Below are 18,239 nucleotides of genomic sequence, written 5' to 3'. Positions count from 1 at the left end.
TTAATGACGAAATCATTCAGATGTTAAAGTTGCCTCAAGCGCTTGATCATGATATGCAGCGTGAGGAAAGTTCAAAATCAACTCCTCCTCCTGCATTCTCATACAACTTCAAACAGTAATAGGCACTTACCTGGCTTGCTTTACAGATCTTGCTTTGATAAGCAAAATTTTAACTGGGTTAATGCCATTTGAAGAGTATTCACTTAATTGAAATAGAATGAAACTTGTCACACTGTTCACAGCTGGTACTGTAGCAACTCTCATGACCCTCCCTTGTAGCAGGGAGCAGTGTAATCATCTTCACAGCTGACTTGTTCTGTAGATCTGATAGAAACTTGAGCCAAGACCAAGAAATGTTTGCTTTCTTGGATTAAGCATCATGAAGGAGCATTCTTTGGAGAGTCAGTGCTGCAAGCTCACAAGCTGAATCAGAACAGCAGGCACTGAGAAACTGTAAGAACAAATCAGGATTTGGCAAGGATTTGTCGAGCTCAAATTTTTATCTACTTGCTTGGGGTGGGAGTAGGGTGGGAAACGAGTCATCATTTGAGACTAAAACACTTGGACCTTGTGCAGTGACGAGGAAGGAGCCAACCACCCTGATTAGAAAGAAGATAGGATGAAAGGAAGCAGAAGCAAACACTGAGTATCCACCAAGTGTAGCACGGGGGCGACTGCAGCATGTCCACAGCTCCTTAGTGCACTGTTTAATTGGGCAAGAAGTTTACAGCAGTAAAAGATGGTGAAAATGTTTGTCTCAAGAGGCAATCAGAGCTTTGTTTACTGTACAGAAAATGGACTCAGTTGTGTACAGTGAAACATGCCATAACTAAACTACACTGACCACAAGCAGCCCCTCCAGCCTCGAAGTGCATGTCAAGTGAGGACATGACTGTCAGTCTTTGGTGTCATTTTTCAAGTCTTGCAGATGGAAACTGTCTGACTTCATGGCTGGTCACCTTCAGGAGACATCAAAATCACTCTTTTCTTCCACCTTGGCTGGTGCAGTTGTTGCCATCAGCTCACTGAGGATCCTGCCAACACATATTTTCCTTCTGAGAGTGACCACTGGCAAATTGCAGCTGTGGATGCAAGCGTGGCCAAGTGCCCATGGGGAGCATAGAAATTGCACTGGGCACAATTAAATCTGAGCAGTACATTACTGCAGCATGACCTCTCTGCTTGCTCAAACTCAGAACCTCTCAGCAATTCCACCATCCCTTCCTTCCTGGATTTGTTATGACAAATCCAGGTTTTTTGGTTGCAAGACCAAAAAAAAAGAAAAAAAACCACCAAAAACAAAACAAAACAACAACAAAAAAATCAACCAAGGGTTTACAGCCACATTGCACTCACCCCAAGACAACCCAGAAGAATCTCTAAGAAATTGCTCAGGGAAATCTGATCTCCTTCACACAGATGCACCAAACCCTTGGGATTGTTCAGCTGGGAACACACTGATGTCTATCAATCCCCAAGAAGGGCCTCAATGCTATGACTGTCACCAGGAAGGTCTTCAGCATACCAGACATCACAGGAGGCAGGAAATCAGGAATCCCCACCTTCAGCAAGATGCTCTCTGACTTACAATGGCCAGCTCCTGTGTCCTGGCTGAAGTTTTAATGCTGGTGGGGCACCTTCCCTGGCTGCTCCATCATTTTGAGGAGCCACTGGCTTGGTGAGGAGGCTGACAGGAGGTCAGGAGCACACCTCAGCCCAGCCTGGTTTTGTTCCATAAGGTGCTCAGCAGAACTTGACAGGCTCCACTGCAGCAGGAGCAGCAGCAGTGCCTGGTCCAGACCCTGATGGAGCAGGAATACACCAGTCTGCATCTTGGCACTGCTTCCCACCGAGCCCATGACTGTGTGAGGCAGCTGCATTCAGCTTTTTAAAAGCTACTCCAAGACTAGCAACTGTAAGTGTGACACCACAAACCCCACAGCCTTGTGTGAGTCAGCACCATTAATGTCATTCCCACATTTATTCATGATGCCTTTGAACACCGATGCTCACATGAAACCAGGTTAAAAAGCTTCAATTCCTGAAAAAGGAGCACTGATAATGCTGCACCGAGCTAATTTTATTTGGTCTGGGGTTTATTTTCCCATTCAAAAGAGCACTCTGCTACCATTTCCACTACAAGAAATCCCATCTCATTACAGCCAAGCCCATGGGGTAGACTGTGCATAGGGGAAGCAAAGGAAAGATTTTGTGATATTTAGGAGCTGCACTTGCTGAAGAACAGCTGCAGCAGTCAGTATCCCAAGCATGCTACCACAAGAATTATGTTTCTCTCCCATCCTCCCCAAAGTATTTAATTCAGAGCAGAAGGGGTAGAACGTGTTCACCTTTGAGCTCCCATGCCACAAGCAAGCATATTCATTCAGCTTCCCTATTTAACTAAATGGAGTTCACACATGCTGCAGGATAAAGTTACCTCTTGCCATCTGAAAGCAGCCCAATCAATGCTGTACACAGAGAGTAGCATTTGAATCAGCCTTAAGTTAATTCTTAGTCGTCGAAACTGTGACAGCATGCTGACCCTTTCAAGTCAACTGGGAGCAGGCAATCTTTGCAGAAGATCCTCAGGCCTTTAATCAGATTCTCAGTGGGTTTTAAAGAGATACTACAGCATCAGTTTGTAAACATCTCTCTAGTGAAAATAAAGATTACTTCTGACCTAGCCAATTACTCAGTCCCAGAAGATATATCCTAGAGTTATAATTGAACGAACCATGGGGAAAGAAAATACATTTTAGGTAGGGGGTAGCGAACCCAAATCCCAACTTAGGATGCAGGCAGCACTGTGTCCCACAAAAAGATCAAATACAAAGTGCAATGATTATAAAAAAAGTCCATTAAATCAACTAGCCCTTTTCCCCACCGTGGCAAGATTGCTCTCTTGAGCATAGAGCCCTGCTAAGAAGATTGCAAATTATCAGCTGAAGCTCTTCCTGAAAAGCAACTGTGATGGGGAAAGACCAGATCATTATTTTGAGGAGACCCATAATACGAGGCATTTGTTTACCACATCACAGAGAATCTGGGGTGAGATGCCAGCTCCTGGTAGCATGGATTTGCTGCGATACGAGCAAGGAATGAGAAAGAAAATGCTGAAGAAAGAAAACAGAGGACCTGTGCTCAGCACCGAGACTGTCAAAGACACTAAACAGCCTCTTGTTGCATTACTTTAAAACTGTGCTTTAGCATGAGCAGCCACTGCACTCTGTTGTGGAGAGATACAATTACTGATTTAAAAAAAAAAAAAAAAAAAGTAAAAAAAAAAGTTATTTATTCTGGAGCTATTACAGACTAATGTGTAACAGACATCATCTGATGGGCCATAAAGGCTCTGAGGGCCATTACAGCCTCACAGGTCAGGACCTATTTGAAGGTTTTAAAGTTTGTGGATCACTGCTCTCAAGCTGAACAGCACAAGCAACACCTGCACACAGAAAAGCTAGGGGAGACTTCTGGGAGCAGCAGCTGCTTATGCGTTTTCACACTCAGATCAAACCAAATCACATCACTGAAAAGAAGTTCAGAACCTGCAGACATGGCTTTTGCCATTCTCATCAAGGAGTTCACCCGTAAGATTGTAGCTTGTGCCTTTTTACATCCTTATTTATTTATTTTTAAAGGGAGCACTGAGGAAGAAAATGACACTATAACTTCCATGCTTCTCCATCAGGGCCCCCCCCTTTCTATTTTGCTTTCACCGGAAACTAAAATTCCCAGCCAAGTGACAGGTTTATAAAATTTTAATAGGGAAGAAAAAGGTAACCTCAGGCAGGATCTTACATGCAGACTTTCGCCATAAATGAATGTTCATGAAAATACAGGAGTTTTATGGAAACATTGACAGAGGCTGTGACATAAATGCCTCAACGTGGACTGATGAGAAAGACTAGTGAGACCCAGCTCCTGCAGCCAGAGGCTAGTGCAACATCCCTTTCTCTAACCCAAGCAAGTCAGCTTCATGCCTCCACTACCCTCTGAGGAAAGCGGATCTAGGGACCAGAAGCCCAGAAGCTTTTAAACTGCTAGCCTAGAAACATTCTTAGCCATTTCCAACTACTTGTTCTAATGTTTGGGGGTAAAAAGTCCACTTTTCCTTCCTCCCTGGTGCTTCTCCTCTCAAAGTGCTTATCCAGACCAGTCAGCCTTCATTTTGCAAAGGCAGATGAGCTGAAGCAGAGATGAGCTTCATGAGCATCCTCTGTGCCCTACACCCACATGGATTTACTGTCCCTTAGCTTGAGGGATCTGCAAGTTACTCACAGCAGACAAAGTCTCTGACTGCTTCTCCCCAGCATTATTAACAGGAATCATTATTAGCAGTTTCTTCTTCAATTTTTTTCAGGATTGCATTTGCCTTTTACCAGCTACTTCACACCTCAGTCCTTTTGAGGTCAACCACCATCTGTCCAAGACACTCTCCTCCTCCTCTGGCCTTTCCAGACTTTCCAGCTGGTGCTAATTCCTGCTTGTAGATGTTCCAGAGATCCCCAAAGAGATCAGCTGGGGTTCCTGGGTTCCTTTTCTTACTGTTGTGCACTTCATACAGGAATGAAACCAAGGGGCAACAGCTCAAGGCTTCAGTCCCCCTCCCACCAGTTACTTGCACCACAAAACATATCAGTGGTGGGTTTATATCATCAGGAAATCTGTCCTTAGTGCTCACAAAGTAGTATCCCACCCTCTGTACTGAGAGGTCATTGGAATGACTCCTGTTGGAAAGCAGAATTCATGGCTTTGGTTTCGGGATCTAAAACACGGCTTCTGAAGACAGAGCGATGCTTGAGGTTCATTTCTGCTCTTCACCCAGGTTTGGAATAGAAGCATTATTTCTCATTCACAAAAAAAGAGAGAGATGCCACAAGGAACAGCCACATCCTGTTTAGACTGTCATTTCTTAAAGCAGCAGCAATCTAAGAGCAGTGCTCCACAGCTAAGGTGGCACAGAATCACAACAGTAGGGAAAATCTTATGTAACAATCCTGTACAGAGCTGAAGGAGTTTGTTACTTTTTGCCAGCCATGAGCGTGTACAAGCACTTCAGCAACTCAAAATCCTGTCTCTAGAAAACTTGAAGCTTCTTAATTGCAAGAGAAATATGGGTAGCCAGGAACAGTACCTGTGCCATAGACAAAACCAGTGGTTGTCTCAAGCACCACAGAGACCTTAAATAGCCAAGACCCACCTCCACCCAAAAGCTGCTCCTGATCTCTTCAGAATTTAATTGGCATTCTTTTTAGCACACACATAAGGCAGATTAAAGAAAAATCCAAAGAGTATGCAGGGTGGAAGCACCATTACACGGTATTAAAATGTCAGAGGTTTGAGCTCTGTGTTGGTTTAGTCATGAGTTACCAACAACCACTGATGGCAGACATAAAGCTTCCCTTGAATTATTAAGCATAAAACAGCAGACTGTAATATTTTGCTAAACCAAAGTACAGACACAGACAAAGATGTCATTTCAATATTTGAAACCAGCAAGTTTAATTTAAAATAAGAGCAAACCAATAAGCTCGGAAAATAGCAATGTGTGAGAGGAAAATTACACTGCTAGAGAAAAAAGTGGAAGGACTTAAGAAATTTATAAAAGTAATCTCCAAGTGGAAATTAGAAATCAACCCCTAGAAACAGAATAACACAAAAGAAATATTACTGTCCACTTTCTAAATCAATATAACACTGCTACACGACAGAATTACCATGGTAACTCAAGTAAAAAGAATAAAGCAATTCTTATTATTTCAAAATAAAATCACAGCCTGAAGCCCAGCTTTTATTACAACTGCTGATAGATCGCTGGCTTGTATTTATCTGAAATATTGCTTTTCAATCAGCTATTTTATGAATGTACAAATTTCACTGAGCAGCCCACTTAGACCAAATGCTCAAAACCTGCCCCCCAAAAAACTAGTCAAGGAATCGATTTTATATATGCATACTTTTTCTTTTTTCTTTTTTTTTTTAAAGGGATCATTTACTATATATATTCTTTTCCCACTCTATCCAAGTTAAAGGGAGATAAGGAAATGAGCGAGAGTAAGTTAAAACCTTGTTTAGTCTGACCTTTTTAAATTCCAACTTGGATTCCCTGGAAAAACAACAACAGCAACAACAACGAAAAAGCAACATAACAACAGTAATAAGAAAGAACAAAGAGGAATAACAGCATACCCTAAACACTGCAGCCCTGCACAAGGGCAGGGAACGCGCCTACATCAGGGGGTGCGCACAAACACACACATGAGAGGAGGCACATCTGTTCCCTCCTGATCAAAGGCAAAGAGAAAACACTGTCTAAAATACAAAGTTGCTCAAGGACGTTTTGACTTGCCCTGCTGGGTACTTCAGACTTTTCAAACATTGTTTGTACAGCTTGGAAAGTGCATCAAGCTCAGGATACTTGTCTGCGTTTCAAGCGCGCTGAAGGCGCAGCTCAGCCGAGTTCCCCCACGCCCCCACTGCTGGTGCCACCTTTTAAACACATTAGTGCGAGTGGAAAACCAGCAGGTCACCTTCTGCTCTCCTCCCCCAGACGTTCAAAAGAGCATCGATCGCCACCTGAAAGCAACAGTCGGACTTAAAAATAACAGGCTCCTCCTCTGCCCCCGGCCGCAGCAAACACAGCCCGGGGTACCCAGGGATGGGGCAGAGCTCCGGGGGGCTGCGGGGCAAACTCCTGGACAACCAACACAAGTGATGGATGAGAAGTCAAGCTGCCATCTACCCAAAAAAACCCCCCAAAAGGTCGCTGGGGAAATGCCTGTAGACTGTCAGGATGTTTTACAGCACTGCCTTACCCTGTGTTTTCTGTTGCCCCCATGAACGTGACCAACACTCACAGTTCTGGCAGGAACACAGGCTAGCAAAGGCTCTTCTTCAGCAATTTGCAATTGCTTGGACTGGACCTCAGGGATAAAAAAAACCCCAAAATTAAAATTGCCAATTGAGAGGGGATCAATAAAACTTCCCCCGAAACATTTAAGGAGAGCAATTGCTTCAATAGCACTCTGTCCTTCCCAGGAGAGCCGGAGGTTATTTCTCCCTTCTTCTGCAGAGTCTAACCCAGCATGGGACAGCAGGCAAGGTGGGACCCAGCTGAGAGAAGGCAGAGAGGAACAAACCAGGGACAGCTGAAACACTGAAGTCCACCCATGCCTCATGGGGGTCAGGCACATGCCCCAGATAGCCAGGCCTGAGTTCCAGAGGATGATCACTTGGGGTGCACTAATTCCTCAGTACTGGCAAAATGCTTTGAGGATTAAAAGCAGCAGTGATGTGCCAAGCCTCATTGCTGGAAGTAAAGACAAATGCTGCAACCAGAGCAATAAGCCACCTGCCAGCTGTCTTTTATATTAAAATATTTCAGTGTTCTTAGAGCCGCTTAATTTCCCATCTCGCTCCAAGTCCAGAGGAACTTTGTGGGTTGCTAGCTTTGCCATGCAGCAGTGACATTGCTCATTATTTTTAAAATAGATTTAGAAGCTGTGATCACACAGTTCAATCTAAAAGTATGCACTGTTTTTAGTATAATGTGGTCCTTTGCCATCTACTGCAAATGGGTTTAAAAGCAGTGGTGGAAACAACGTGTGCTTAATCTGAATGTGGACTGCAGAGAGGTTGCACACTCAAATATCCTGTTTTATGTGGTATCTGGTTGTATTTTAAAACACTTTTTACAGACTTGGAGCCAGGTGAGGTCACAAACAATCACACACAGATTAGAAAAGGGAAAGAAGCTGGGGGGAGCAATGGGGAGCCCACTCTGGCACACTGAAATAGGACACTCTAAATATCACTTAGTATTTCTTTAAAAGAAAAACTAGCTCAAATAGTAAGCTTCAGAGAAACAATAAATGCAGAGGTGGTTAAAGAGTTTTTATTCAAATAAAGTCTTGCCCCAGGAGATGGAAGTAGAGTCTTGGAATACAGAGATAGGATTTTACATGTGCTAAAAGCATCAGTGTGACACTTTTTGGGAAAAAAAAAAAAGGGAGGGGGGAAATACCTTCGTTGTTATACATGACAAAATAGCAACTAAATGTTTGCTTTGATCCCAGCACGTAAAGGGTGAAGCTTTTAGGCAAGGAGCGGCAGGTGATCTCAGCTCTTCTGCAAGTCCTAATGCTCCTAAAAGCCACTCTTCCAGTTTCTGTAATTGGGCATCAGTAGTTAATGTAGTATTGACTGCATTACATGCTCCTGTGCATCCTCTCACTAATGCCAATTGCATCACCTTGTACATTTACCATATTGCTTAGCCAATAGCTGTTAAAAGCAATCCAAATCATGAATCATATAGGAAACTTTTAGCAAGACACGACATCCAAAGGAGACAATTTACAGTTGAGTTAATCTGGGTACATTAGCGAGACATGGATTCAGGAAGACAGACCAATTTATGTTACTTTGGTTTTACCCTTTATTGCTTTGTATAGGCAAATGAATGGAAGGGCATGGAGTAAAAACAGATATAAAGGAGTCCTTTTCAAAACAGATCTCCATTCTGTGCAGACAGGTCAAAGGGTTTGAGACTGATGCTTATTTAGGCTTTCATAACCGTAACAGGGTACTTACAGAAATCATTTTCCACAAAGGAGTATAAGGATAAATATATAATGGATCCTGAATAATGTTCAGTGCCCACCCTCACTGCAAGTACATTAACACAGAAACCTGGCTGCTCAACATTATCTGATGCATGGCCTGTCCAGGAGTCACCTGCCACCAGGAATGCCAGGAAGAGGTTTCACAAAAGGTCCCAGGCAGCCCTGCTCATGAGCTCAAGGCAGGAGGTGTTCTGGAAAAGACACCAAGGCTCACCAGCTCAAGCCAGTCCTCTGCCCAAACATCTCCACCGCATCACTTGTGAACATACAGGAAGTCCAATCTTCTCCCTACCTGCCTCGAAGAGATTGCATCTTTTTGAAACATATACCCATTTCTCTGGAACAGAAGGAGAGAATGCAAGAGATAAAGAGAGATTTCTTAGCCCACTTCAGCTGCAAGATAGAGCCAACCAGGAAAGAAATTAGGAGCGAGTTCCCTCTGAAAAAGTACATTTTACAGAACAATTTCACACTGGATGCTTGACCAAAAGATGCATAGCAAATCAACATAGCCCCTTTCTGCTGTTCTGATCAAGCTTGCTAGCATCAGTAAAACAGAGATGGGGGGGAAAAAAAAAAAGACAGCTAGGAAGTGTGCTGTTGCCTCAGCTTTTATGGGTAGTGAGTAATTTGCAGTATTTGTGGAGGGGAAAAAAAGTGGTAGAGGAAATCTAGGGGAAATAATGGCTCACCAGCCAAAAATTTTACAAAAGGAAAACTGAACTGCATCCTTAAATATTGGATTCCCAAATACTGGAAACTCTGGTGCTCTAAGCCTAGCTTAAAAAAAGATCATGATTCCCCTTTGAAAAGCTTCCAGAAGTCCCTTCGAAAGAGTTGCACATGCAGGGAAAATGCCAAAACAAAACATTTTCACTAGCTGATCAATTTAAACAGCTGTGGTAAAGCTGCAGCCACTGGCACCATCATTAACAATTTAAAGCATGGCTGCTTTTGTCTTCCTTCCCAGTTACATTCTCATTATGCCTTTTTATTTATTAGAAACACAGTCCTCCGGAATACATTTCTATATCTCAGATCCATAATAAACCAAGTAGGAACATCCCTGGCTTCTACTCAAATGGATGTTGGCGAGAGGGTTAATTGTTTAATTCTGATCCAAGTCCTCTGCAGTTCAGTCATGAATATGCAACAATCATCCACTTTTTCTTTAAGAGAAATTAGAACTGTTGATATCAATAGTTTAAAAAGAAGACAAATAATACTTTCGCTGCCCAAATCGCCCTTTCAGAGTTTGATCAGCACGCAAGGAACTCTGAACATCGGTGTAAAGAATTCGAAAATGTTCAGTGAAACTTAAAAACCCTCTAAACTTGGACAAGAGCATCCATTATCTGCTTCCATATGGAATGTTGGTAGAAAGTAGTTTGCAAGAACTTCCACTGGAGAGTTGAGCATCTGTTCGCATGGACAGCACCCCACATCGTGCCTGGAAACTTGGGCTTGGGAGTCATCCCATTGGAGGACAGAGAAAACACACACACACACACTGAGAACGAAGAAAAGAGGAGCTGTGGTGAATTCTGCTCAGATAGGTTTAATTATGTTTATCTAATAGTGAACAACTTTCATTTTAAAACACCCTTCCCTCCACCCCCAAGTCTTCAGTGAATAGGAGCTACATTCACTGAATAAATCATTCCCTGGCAACAGTTACGCACGTTATTGAAGTTGGGGGCAGTGATTTCTATAGGGTTTAAAACAATGTCTGTGTATTCTAAATGATGACAATTCTGTCCAATTTTTAAAAGATATAGACCCATTAGAGTTTTATAGTTCAGCATTTAGCAGCATCTGCAGTGCCTTCTTCATTCTTACACTGCAACACTTAATGCTTGATACCATTATTCTGATTTTGAATTGATTTCAAGTAAAATACCTTATTTGCCATAAACTTTCATATTCTTTACCTAAGTAGGACTCCTCGCAGATGCAATCAGTCATAATGCTAAAAGAACAGTTTGCCTTTAGCAGAAATGTAATAGCTCATGCTAATGACAGCGAAGCAAAACTGAGCAGCAAGCACATTTCCAAAGAGAAGAAAACCATCTCTAAACACAACGCCTGAAAACCTTAAGAAAGCCTACAAATGAAATCAATTAATCCTCCAACCATGATAAATTTCTTAACCATTTCAGAAACGTATTTCAGACTCTGCTGTGACCCTTTATCACCAGACCTAATGGATTACTTTATTAATAATGCACTGCTCTTAAAAGGAATTTTTCCGAAGATTCTACCATAAGAGAGCATTTTTGGAATGGCTATGACAAACAGGCTGACATGTTCACATTGTATTTATTAAAGATAATAAAATTTAACACTAACTCCAAAGAAGACGAATTATGTTCTGCTGCCAGGGTATCAAGTAGACTTTCTACTGCATTAAACCAAAATTAGAGCAACCCGATTTCTAAAAACAAGCTGCTTCCTTTGCCTTATTACCCAAGCTGAAAAATGTCCTCACACTGTTTCAACGCTTGCTATGTCAACCAGGCAATTATCACGTGTCAACAGTACCGGGGGATGAAGTATGATGACATCTCACCCAGATCTTTCAGTTATCTAGTCTGAACAAACACTAGGACCTATATGATTGCCTGCCATACCCTTATACAAAGCAGTTTTCTCCTCTCAGGCCTGCTACCTCCTTCCACTTCTTCCCCTAGGATGGGATTTCTTTACATGGATATCTTGGTTATCAGTGCTCCAACTACAGCAGCCTCCACTTCTTGAATAGGTTTAGGCAATTACTTTACTACCCCGTGGTTCTGCCATGCTTCCATACTTGCCATTTCAGGGGCAGAAGGAATCTCCAGGAAGAACTATCTCTAGCTCCACACTCAGTCAGCTTTGGAGAAACAGCCCAAATGGATTTTTGGTCCTTTATGGCCAAACCAAGTCTCATGTTCTGCTGCCCAATGTGCTCCAATTTTATTTAGAAAACTTTTAAAACAACTTTTTATCTCCTCTTCGTGAGTATATTAATCATTACTGTACTTCTGAGTCACAAAAGGACACTGTGTCATGAACTAAAGCCAGACCAAACCTCCAAAAACCACACCAAAACCGTATGCGTGAAGATCAAGCCCTCAAAAAACCAACAGGTAACTCAGCTAAATAGTCAAAAATAAGGTCTTTGGTGACCTTTATCAGTCATTTTTTGAACAAACTGCTGTCTGGGAAGATGTGTAGGGACTCTTCATGCATAGTAAGCTAGACATTAGTGGACCTCAGATAAGGTCTGAGGTAGAGTGGCACAGGAGATAGAAAGGAAAAAGAGAGAGAGATTCAGGAACATCAGGCAACAGAAAAGCTAAATTCCATGTCACGAGAGGAAAAGCCACCGTGCCATCTCCCTTTCTCTGCATGACCCCTCAACAGGTGCACCTGAGAAAGGCCCACTCAAGGGAAAACAAAAGATACCAGCAGCACGCGGAACAGCTCTTCTTCCTACGTGGCACCATTTCTACCTGCTCTATTTTAGTGCGTAGAAAGACTTCTTATCCACAGAACAGGATTGCTTGGACCTGTGTTGCTGGAGATAGGTGTCTCTCCATACCCATCTACCTATCTATAGGTACCTCCTTATGGCAGCTGGCACAGTGCCTTGTGAAGCCAGCCCACAGCCCTGCTGTCCTGGCCAGGGCGCTGTGGCACAAATTCCTGTCACTGACATTATACAATCCATTTCTCTGCTTTTCTAATTCCAAATGCTGCGGTTTTTTACCTTCTGTGTGGGGCAAGATGGGCTCTCACACAACAGGGAACGCAACCGCTGCCACTAATCCAGTTTCAAATTACCTAATATTCATTGCTTTAAATACCTCCCATCAACCTAAGATGCATTCTCCAACCCCAATGCACACAACCACTCAGTACCCATGTTTTCTTCTCATTTTTAAAGAAACTACGAGATTTTCTTTCCATATAAAAACCAAGGTACATGTTTAATGGAGTCCTCTGATATGTTATTTACTCAGCCTACTCTTGTGATGTGTTTAATCAGAGTTCTGCTCGAAAACACAAAGGACCCGTGATTTGGGGTGCTCCTGTCTATGCAAACATCAGGAGGAACACACAGCTGATCAGTGTTTTTACAAGTGCACACACACTCCACAATTAGGTTGAAGGATGCCATGTCTGGTTAACACAGCACAAGTTAGCTGAAAAGAAAACTTTCACCCCCCACACACATAACAAAGAGCCGTGATTTCTATTAGTGCATTTCATACCATACATGCTGATTACCAGGCTGTGCTTCATTGTTAGCAGAGATTACAGCTGGGATAAGCTGCAGCTTTTTCCTAATTGCTATTATGATGACTGAATTTTTGTTTTGTGTCAAGCATTATTCACACATTATACTCCAAAATTTGATCCCTCTATGATGCATTATTGATTCCATGCAGGCAATCATACCGCCGCCAATGTGAAGAATTAATTTGGGCTATTCTGCTTGATTTGCATTGCTCCATCATAGCAGAACATAGTTCTGTAGGGAGGCACAAATTGAAAAGGAAGATTTAACAAAATACAGAAAATGCTGCCGCCCTTTAAAAGAGATGAATCTTAAGGAGGGGGAAAAAAAAACCCAAAAAAACCCAAACCCAGCACAACACGTGTGGTCCAGAATGAAATAAGGTCAGTCAGCCAAATTCATCTTAGTCAGAGGAAGGTTACAAGAGTAGCCTTATGCCTCTAATAAAGTAAACTAGCTTGCTTCAACTTATATTGCCAAAGAAAACAACTGAACACCTCTTAGAGTGACACTGCTTCAAAGCCTTTGAAACCCTGTTAGCTTCATTTGTTTTCCCAGCATAAGCAATACTCAAGCACTTAGTGTGTCTTTTATCCACAGGCCAGTCAACTGCAAAGCTGATCTAGAAGATGTCTAACAGATGCTCCACGTCTACTCATTTTTCTTTCAAAGTTCTACTGTGTTAACAAAGGAACTTATGAGATCTTAACAGAAAGAAAGCCTGGGATTTATTTTTTTTTCCCCCCCTACCAATTAGATTATTTCACAGTTTTGGGATGCCAACTTAATTAGCACGGAATAAATTCAGAAGGGCATGACAACTAATACAGGGACTTTGATCTCACATTGGTCAGCTCTTAGTCCAAATCTGATTGAATCTGCATACCAGGGGGCACTGACAATGATGCATTTCTACTTGGTCTCGTTTTTTAAAGGTGTCAAGTCTTTGTGAAAAGCCCACATTATTTCATTGTCCCGAATGCTTCATGAAACAAAACCTCACATGCCATCCCAGAAACTAGATTCAAATTCTACATGCGTGAACATGCCAGAGAGAGAATTTAGAAATTTTAGAGATTTTAGAAATCAAACTTATAATGACTCGAAATGCTAGGTCTAAAATACTCCCCTTTTTTTTGGAGGCAAGGAAAGAGGGAAGAGAAACTTTAGAAGAAGACTTCTGGTCTTTCAATAGTCAAGCCTTCCTAATTATTTTCCAGTGCAGTACTAATTCAGTTGTAAAATAATAGAAGACAGATATGGGTTGAGGAATAAAAATCATATAATTTCAACTTAATAGCACTGAGCAGCTTTCAGAAGTAGTCACAAAACATGGTTTGCATGACCCCAACACAGGAAAGTAAGTGACTTTGAATCACAAGTTATTTTCCTCATAAATATTTTAAAAAGCAATACATATATTCAAGTAAAATCAATGCTACTGCCAAAAAGCCCAACTTCCAATTTCTCCCAAGCTCTTCTGCTCCCGGTGAAAAGCTGTTTCCTGTCTACAGTCTTACAAATATTCAGTAATTTCTCTTCCTTTCAAATGGCAACAGCCTATGACTTTTTCTTCTTTTTTTAACAGTTAAAGAGGTTTCTGAAATAAATTTTAAAAGATCAGGGAAATCCATTCCACAGCCCACTTCATCCATTTCTACAGGTGGAATGAAATAAGGAGATAATAGCTCGAAATGCTAGCTGTTAAAAGTTAAGATGCAGTTCCCACTTTCCACGCACAAAGTGCCACCAATGTGGAGGTCCTTGGCAAGAAGCAGCGCCATGGATGGAGGTCCATGTGGATGGCTACAGAAGCCTTCTGCTCTGCCTCAGTTTCAATCCTTGCTTTCAGTGTATGAGCTATGAGGGAAGACCTAAGCCACAAAGCAGCCTTAGCAAAAAAAAACAGACCCAAAAACCTCATTAAAAAGTTGTGATCGGACTTACCACCTTCGTCCCAGAAACTACTGATGACTGAGAAGTTAAGTTGCACACCCTGGCAGGCAACAGTGCAAAAGATAGCATCAGGTCATTCAGGCTGCTAACTAACACTGTCTGATATCCCTCACATCAATTTGTTCCCCTTAAGCACCCTTGATAAAGACTAGTCAGCTTAAAAAAATAAGCATATGTGAAGTCCTAAAATCAGTCAAGCTCTCCTTCAGCTTCATTCATAAAATTACAACCCAAATGAACCTCCACTTCTGCTATTAAAAGAAGGGAGGAAATTCTTAGAATAAACTGATGCTTTTTGGTTTTTTTAGGCTTATTAGCTTATTGTCATTATGTTTATAGCTATAAAGAAAAGCTGTGAGAAATAGATATTAAAGGCGCACATTAAAGAGACCTAAATGGCATGCAAATGAAAGGGAAAGAAAAATCACAAAATTAGATTTACAATAAAAGCTGTTAAAACAAACAGGCTAAAATGGATACATTAGAGTAACTTGCAGGGAAAAAAAAACTACACAGATATTTAAAAAAAGAAAAATCAAGCTGTTTCTGCTATGTCCTTCAACAAACAGACTGGAGTAAACCCTTCTTGGCTGTCCGATCATGTCAGAGATGAGGTAAAAAAAAAAATAAAGATCAAGCATGCTTTTACCTACACGAGATAAAAACATCAGAAGCTCAGAGCAGAACACTCTGAAATGCACAGCGCACATCTGTCTCAAAACTACTTATTTCTGCATTAGCAGCACACGGAAGACACCGAGCACAGGCTCACACAATCTCAGCCCACCTACCGTCATCCTTGTCCAGCACCATCATCTCCGCAATCAAGAAAAGTCCGGGCACGGATGCTTCTTCTCCAGCAGCCTCCGCTCAGGGGAGAGGAGAGCAAGTCTCTGGGAACACAAATGAGCTACGGTACAGCTGATCGTCCTCCGGCAGCAAGTGAGCTCTAATTACCCAGTTGTCCAGCTTTTAACCTAGATTGCACTCAGTTAGAATTACACTCAGAAATAAAGCACTTTGCAGATACAAAAGCAGTCTCACCTACTTTTGTGCCTCAGAATTGCAAGGAACTAAAACTGCAATTTAGAAAGAAGGGGGATCGGAGCTGTTTCTTTGGTTCTCACCTTCTAAATGGCTCAATTTACACAGTATAATCTATTTTAATGTAATTGCCTTTGATAGCTCATAACCCTGGCTGTTGCAACCACACAGCTTTCAGCCTTATAAAGTGTTTTCCCTCTGGATTTAAGCCGCCTCTAAATCCGAAATTATATTCAGAGAGGGTTAGAATACCTAAACCCGAGCAGCGCTGCCTCTGCCTCTCAATTGGCGAGCCCTGCACACTTGCTGTGAATAAATGCAGGCGTTTGGCAGGGTCCCCGCCGTGGCTCCTGCCGGGCTCTCCTGGCGGAGCTCGGCTCCCCGGCTCAGCAGCACCACCTGCAGCCCGCCCGGCCCCCGCCCAGGTGCCGCGGGGCCACCTGCGCCGCCGCCCCTTGTCCCCCGGGCCCGGGGGCTGCTCCCTCGGCCGCCGCTCCCTCCCTGCCAGCGGGGCCCTGGCTGGCGCCACACAGCAGCTCGCACAGGCTCACGACTCTCCGCAGAGGATGCCGGCTGCCTTACACCGCCGCTGCCCGGCTCCGTTTCACGCGTCTCCGGTGACCTAAAACTTGATACTAATTTTTCTGAACAAATATTTTGGGTTTGTTTTCACGTGACGGTGTTAGTTTCAGGGTGTACTCTGGAGAACGCAGCTCCATTTTCACTAGGTCGGTGTTAAAGTGAATTTCCCTAATCAAACGCAATGCAGACCCTTAACAGGTTTGCAGCACTTCTCAGAAATGCCATCGATGCTCAAATAAAAAGTGACAAGTTGGGGGCCCACATCTTTTATCCTTCGTCCTGTAACTCCTGTTCCTTTTTCAGGCAAGTCATCTGTTGTCTCCAATGGCCCTCGCAAGGACTGAGGGATCAGACACTTCGCTACCAAGATCAACAGCACCGTTTCACCCATCTCAGTCTTTTAATCTGAGAAAACATTTCATTTCTGCTTTAATGATACTTCTTCCTCCCCTTTACAACTGATACAACGCTACTCTAAAGAGCATGATAGCGGGCTCAAGTTATATATCCTTAATACCAATTTTTAATTAGATTCCTTATCCCCAGCTGAAGTGGCTTTTCCTTCCCCCTTCATTCACAATACTTAATCCTAAAAGTCCTTGAGAATATTTGATGTTAAATGTATCGTTTTACACTGAACTGTTTTCATCTAGTGCTTCCAACAACTCCTGTTTCCTAGTGATTAGTTTGCAAGCACTGAATATGTTTTTTAGCGTAAGTGCGCAACCACCATAAATAATCATTTTCTTTTAGGAAGTGTTACAAGCTAAAAAGGAGGAGGACTTTATCCCAAAGATTAAAGTCTAATAGTTAAAAGCATCCACACAAAAATTAAAAAACCAGAGCATTTTCTAGATTTGAGGCACTTCAACACTTTCAATATACTACTGGCCTCCATCAGAAAACGGTGAACTCCAAAAATGTTCCGTCTTTCTGTCTGTGTTCTTTTCAACCTTGCCACCTTCAAAAGGACAGACTTACCCCAAAATACATGGCACATTTCAACTTCCACTACTTGGTAACTAAAAGAAAGGCAAGGTTTTGATAAAAAATGAAGTTATCCATTGCCTGTCACGGCTGACTTCTGCAGCAGAGCAAACTAGGAGATATAAGGCACTCTAGAAAAATATGCAGTACCAGACCAGTGTGCATTTTATTCCTTTACTGCTCCATCATGTCATAGAGGCTGGATTACTCCCTGTGCAAACAGATTTTTTAAAACACTTTATCTGCTTACTCATTTCACACACCAACAATTAAAAAAAAAAAAAAGTTTTCTAACCCCCAACACATTTGTACAGCAATTTAAGTCAACTACAATTAACACAATCTGTTGGAATTAATCATGCTACCTGATGTCAGTTTACTTTTTTAAGCAGAAATCTGGTCTTTGCGATCAAAACATTTACGTATTTGAGAAATATCTTAACTCTCATTATCTCGAAATTTATAAATGCGCTGCACGGTGCGTAGGTTGGCTTGCCCACAGCAAATTCTGCAGTGATTTACACAGTGGAACTGACTAAAATGCGGGCCTTGAAGTTTTTCTCTCTCAACCTCCCTCTCCCCCACCACACTCTCAGTTCCTAACGTTTGTTCGGGGAAGATACCTGCCAAAGTTCCCCGGTGAACCAGTATTTTCTAATATCAAGTCATGTTGCATCAGTCAAGTTATATTATGTCACTTCAAACATACAAAATGCTGTTACCTCCCTGACAAAACTTGACGCGATGCCACAACGCATCAA

The 18,239-nt window shown here is 42.3% G+C and overlaps 1 protein-coding gene across 1 annotated transcript in view; it reads right to left on the bottom strand.

Moving 5' to 3' along the window:
• LMO1 (LIM domain only 1) overlaps nt 1-16,266 on the bottom strand; it is a 55,675-nt gene extending 39,409 nt beyond the window's left edge. The window contains exons 1-2 of the mRNA XM_015631346.3: nt 16,162-16,266; nt 15,657-15,758 (exon numbers count right to left, since the gene is read on the bottom strand). Of these exons, the coding sequence (XP_015486832.1) occupies nt 15,657-15,681 (25 nt within the window). The 5' untranslated portion in view covers nt 15,682-15,758; nt 16,162-16,266. The remainder of the gene's footprint in view (nt 1-15,656; nt 15,759-16,161) is intronic.
• Nucleotides 16,267-18,239: the final 1,973 nt, after the last annotated feature.

The sequence above is a fragment of the Parus major genome, chromosome 5 (genome assembly GCF_001522545.3).
Source record: "Parus major isolate Abel chromosome 5, Parus_major1.1, whole genome shotgun sequence".
In the NCBI taxonomy this organism is placed as follows: domain Eukaryota; kingdom Metazoa; phylum Chordata; class Aves; order Passeriformes; family Paridae; genus Parus; species Parus major.
This window is presented reverse-complemented; position numbering and strand designations above follow the sequence as displayed.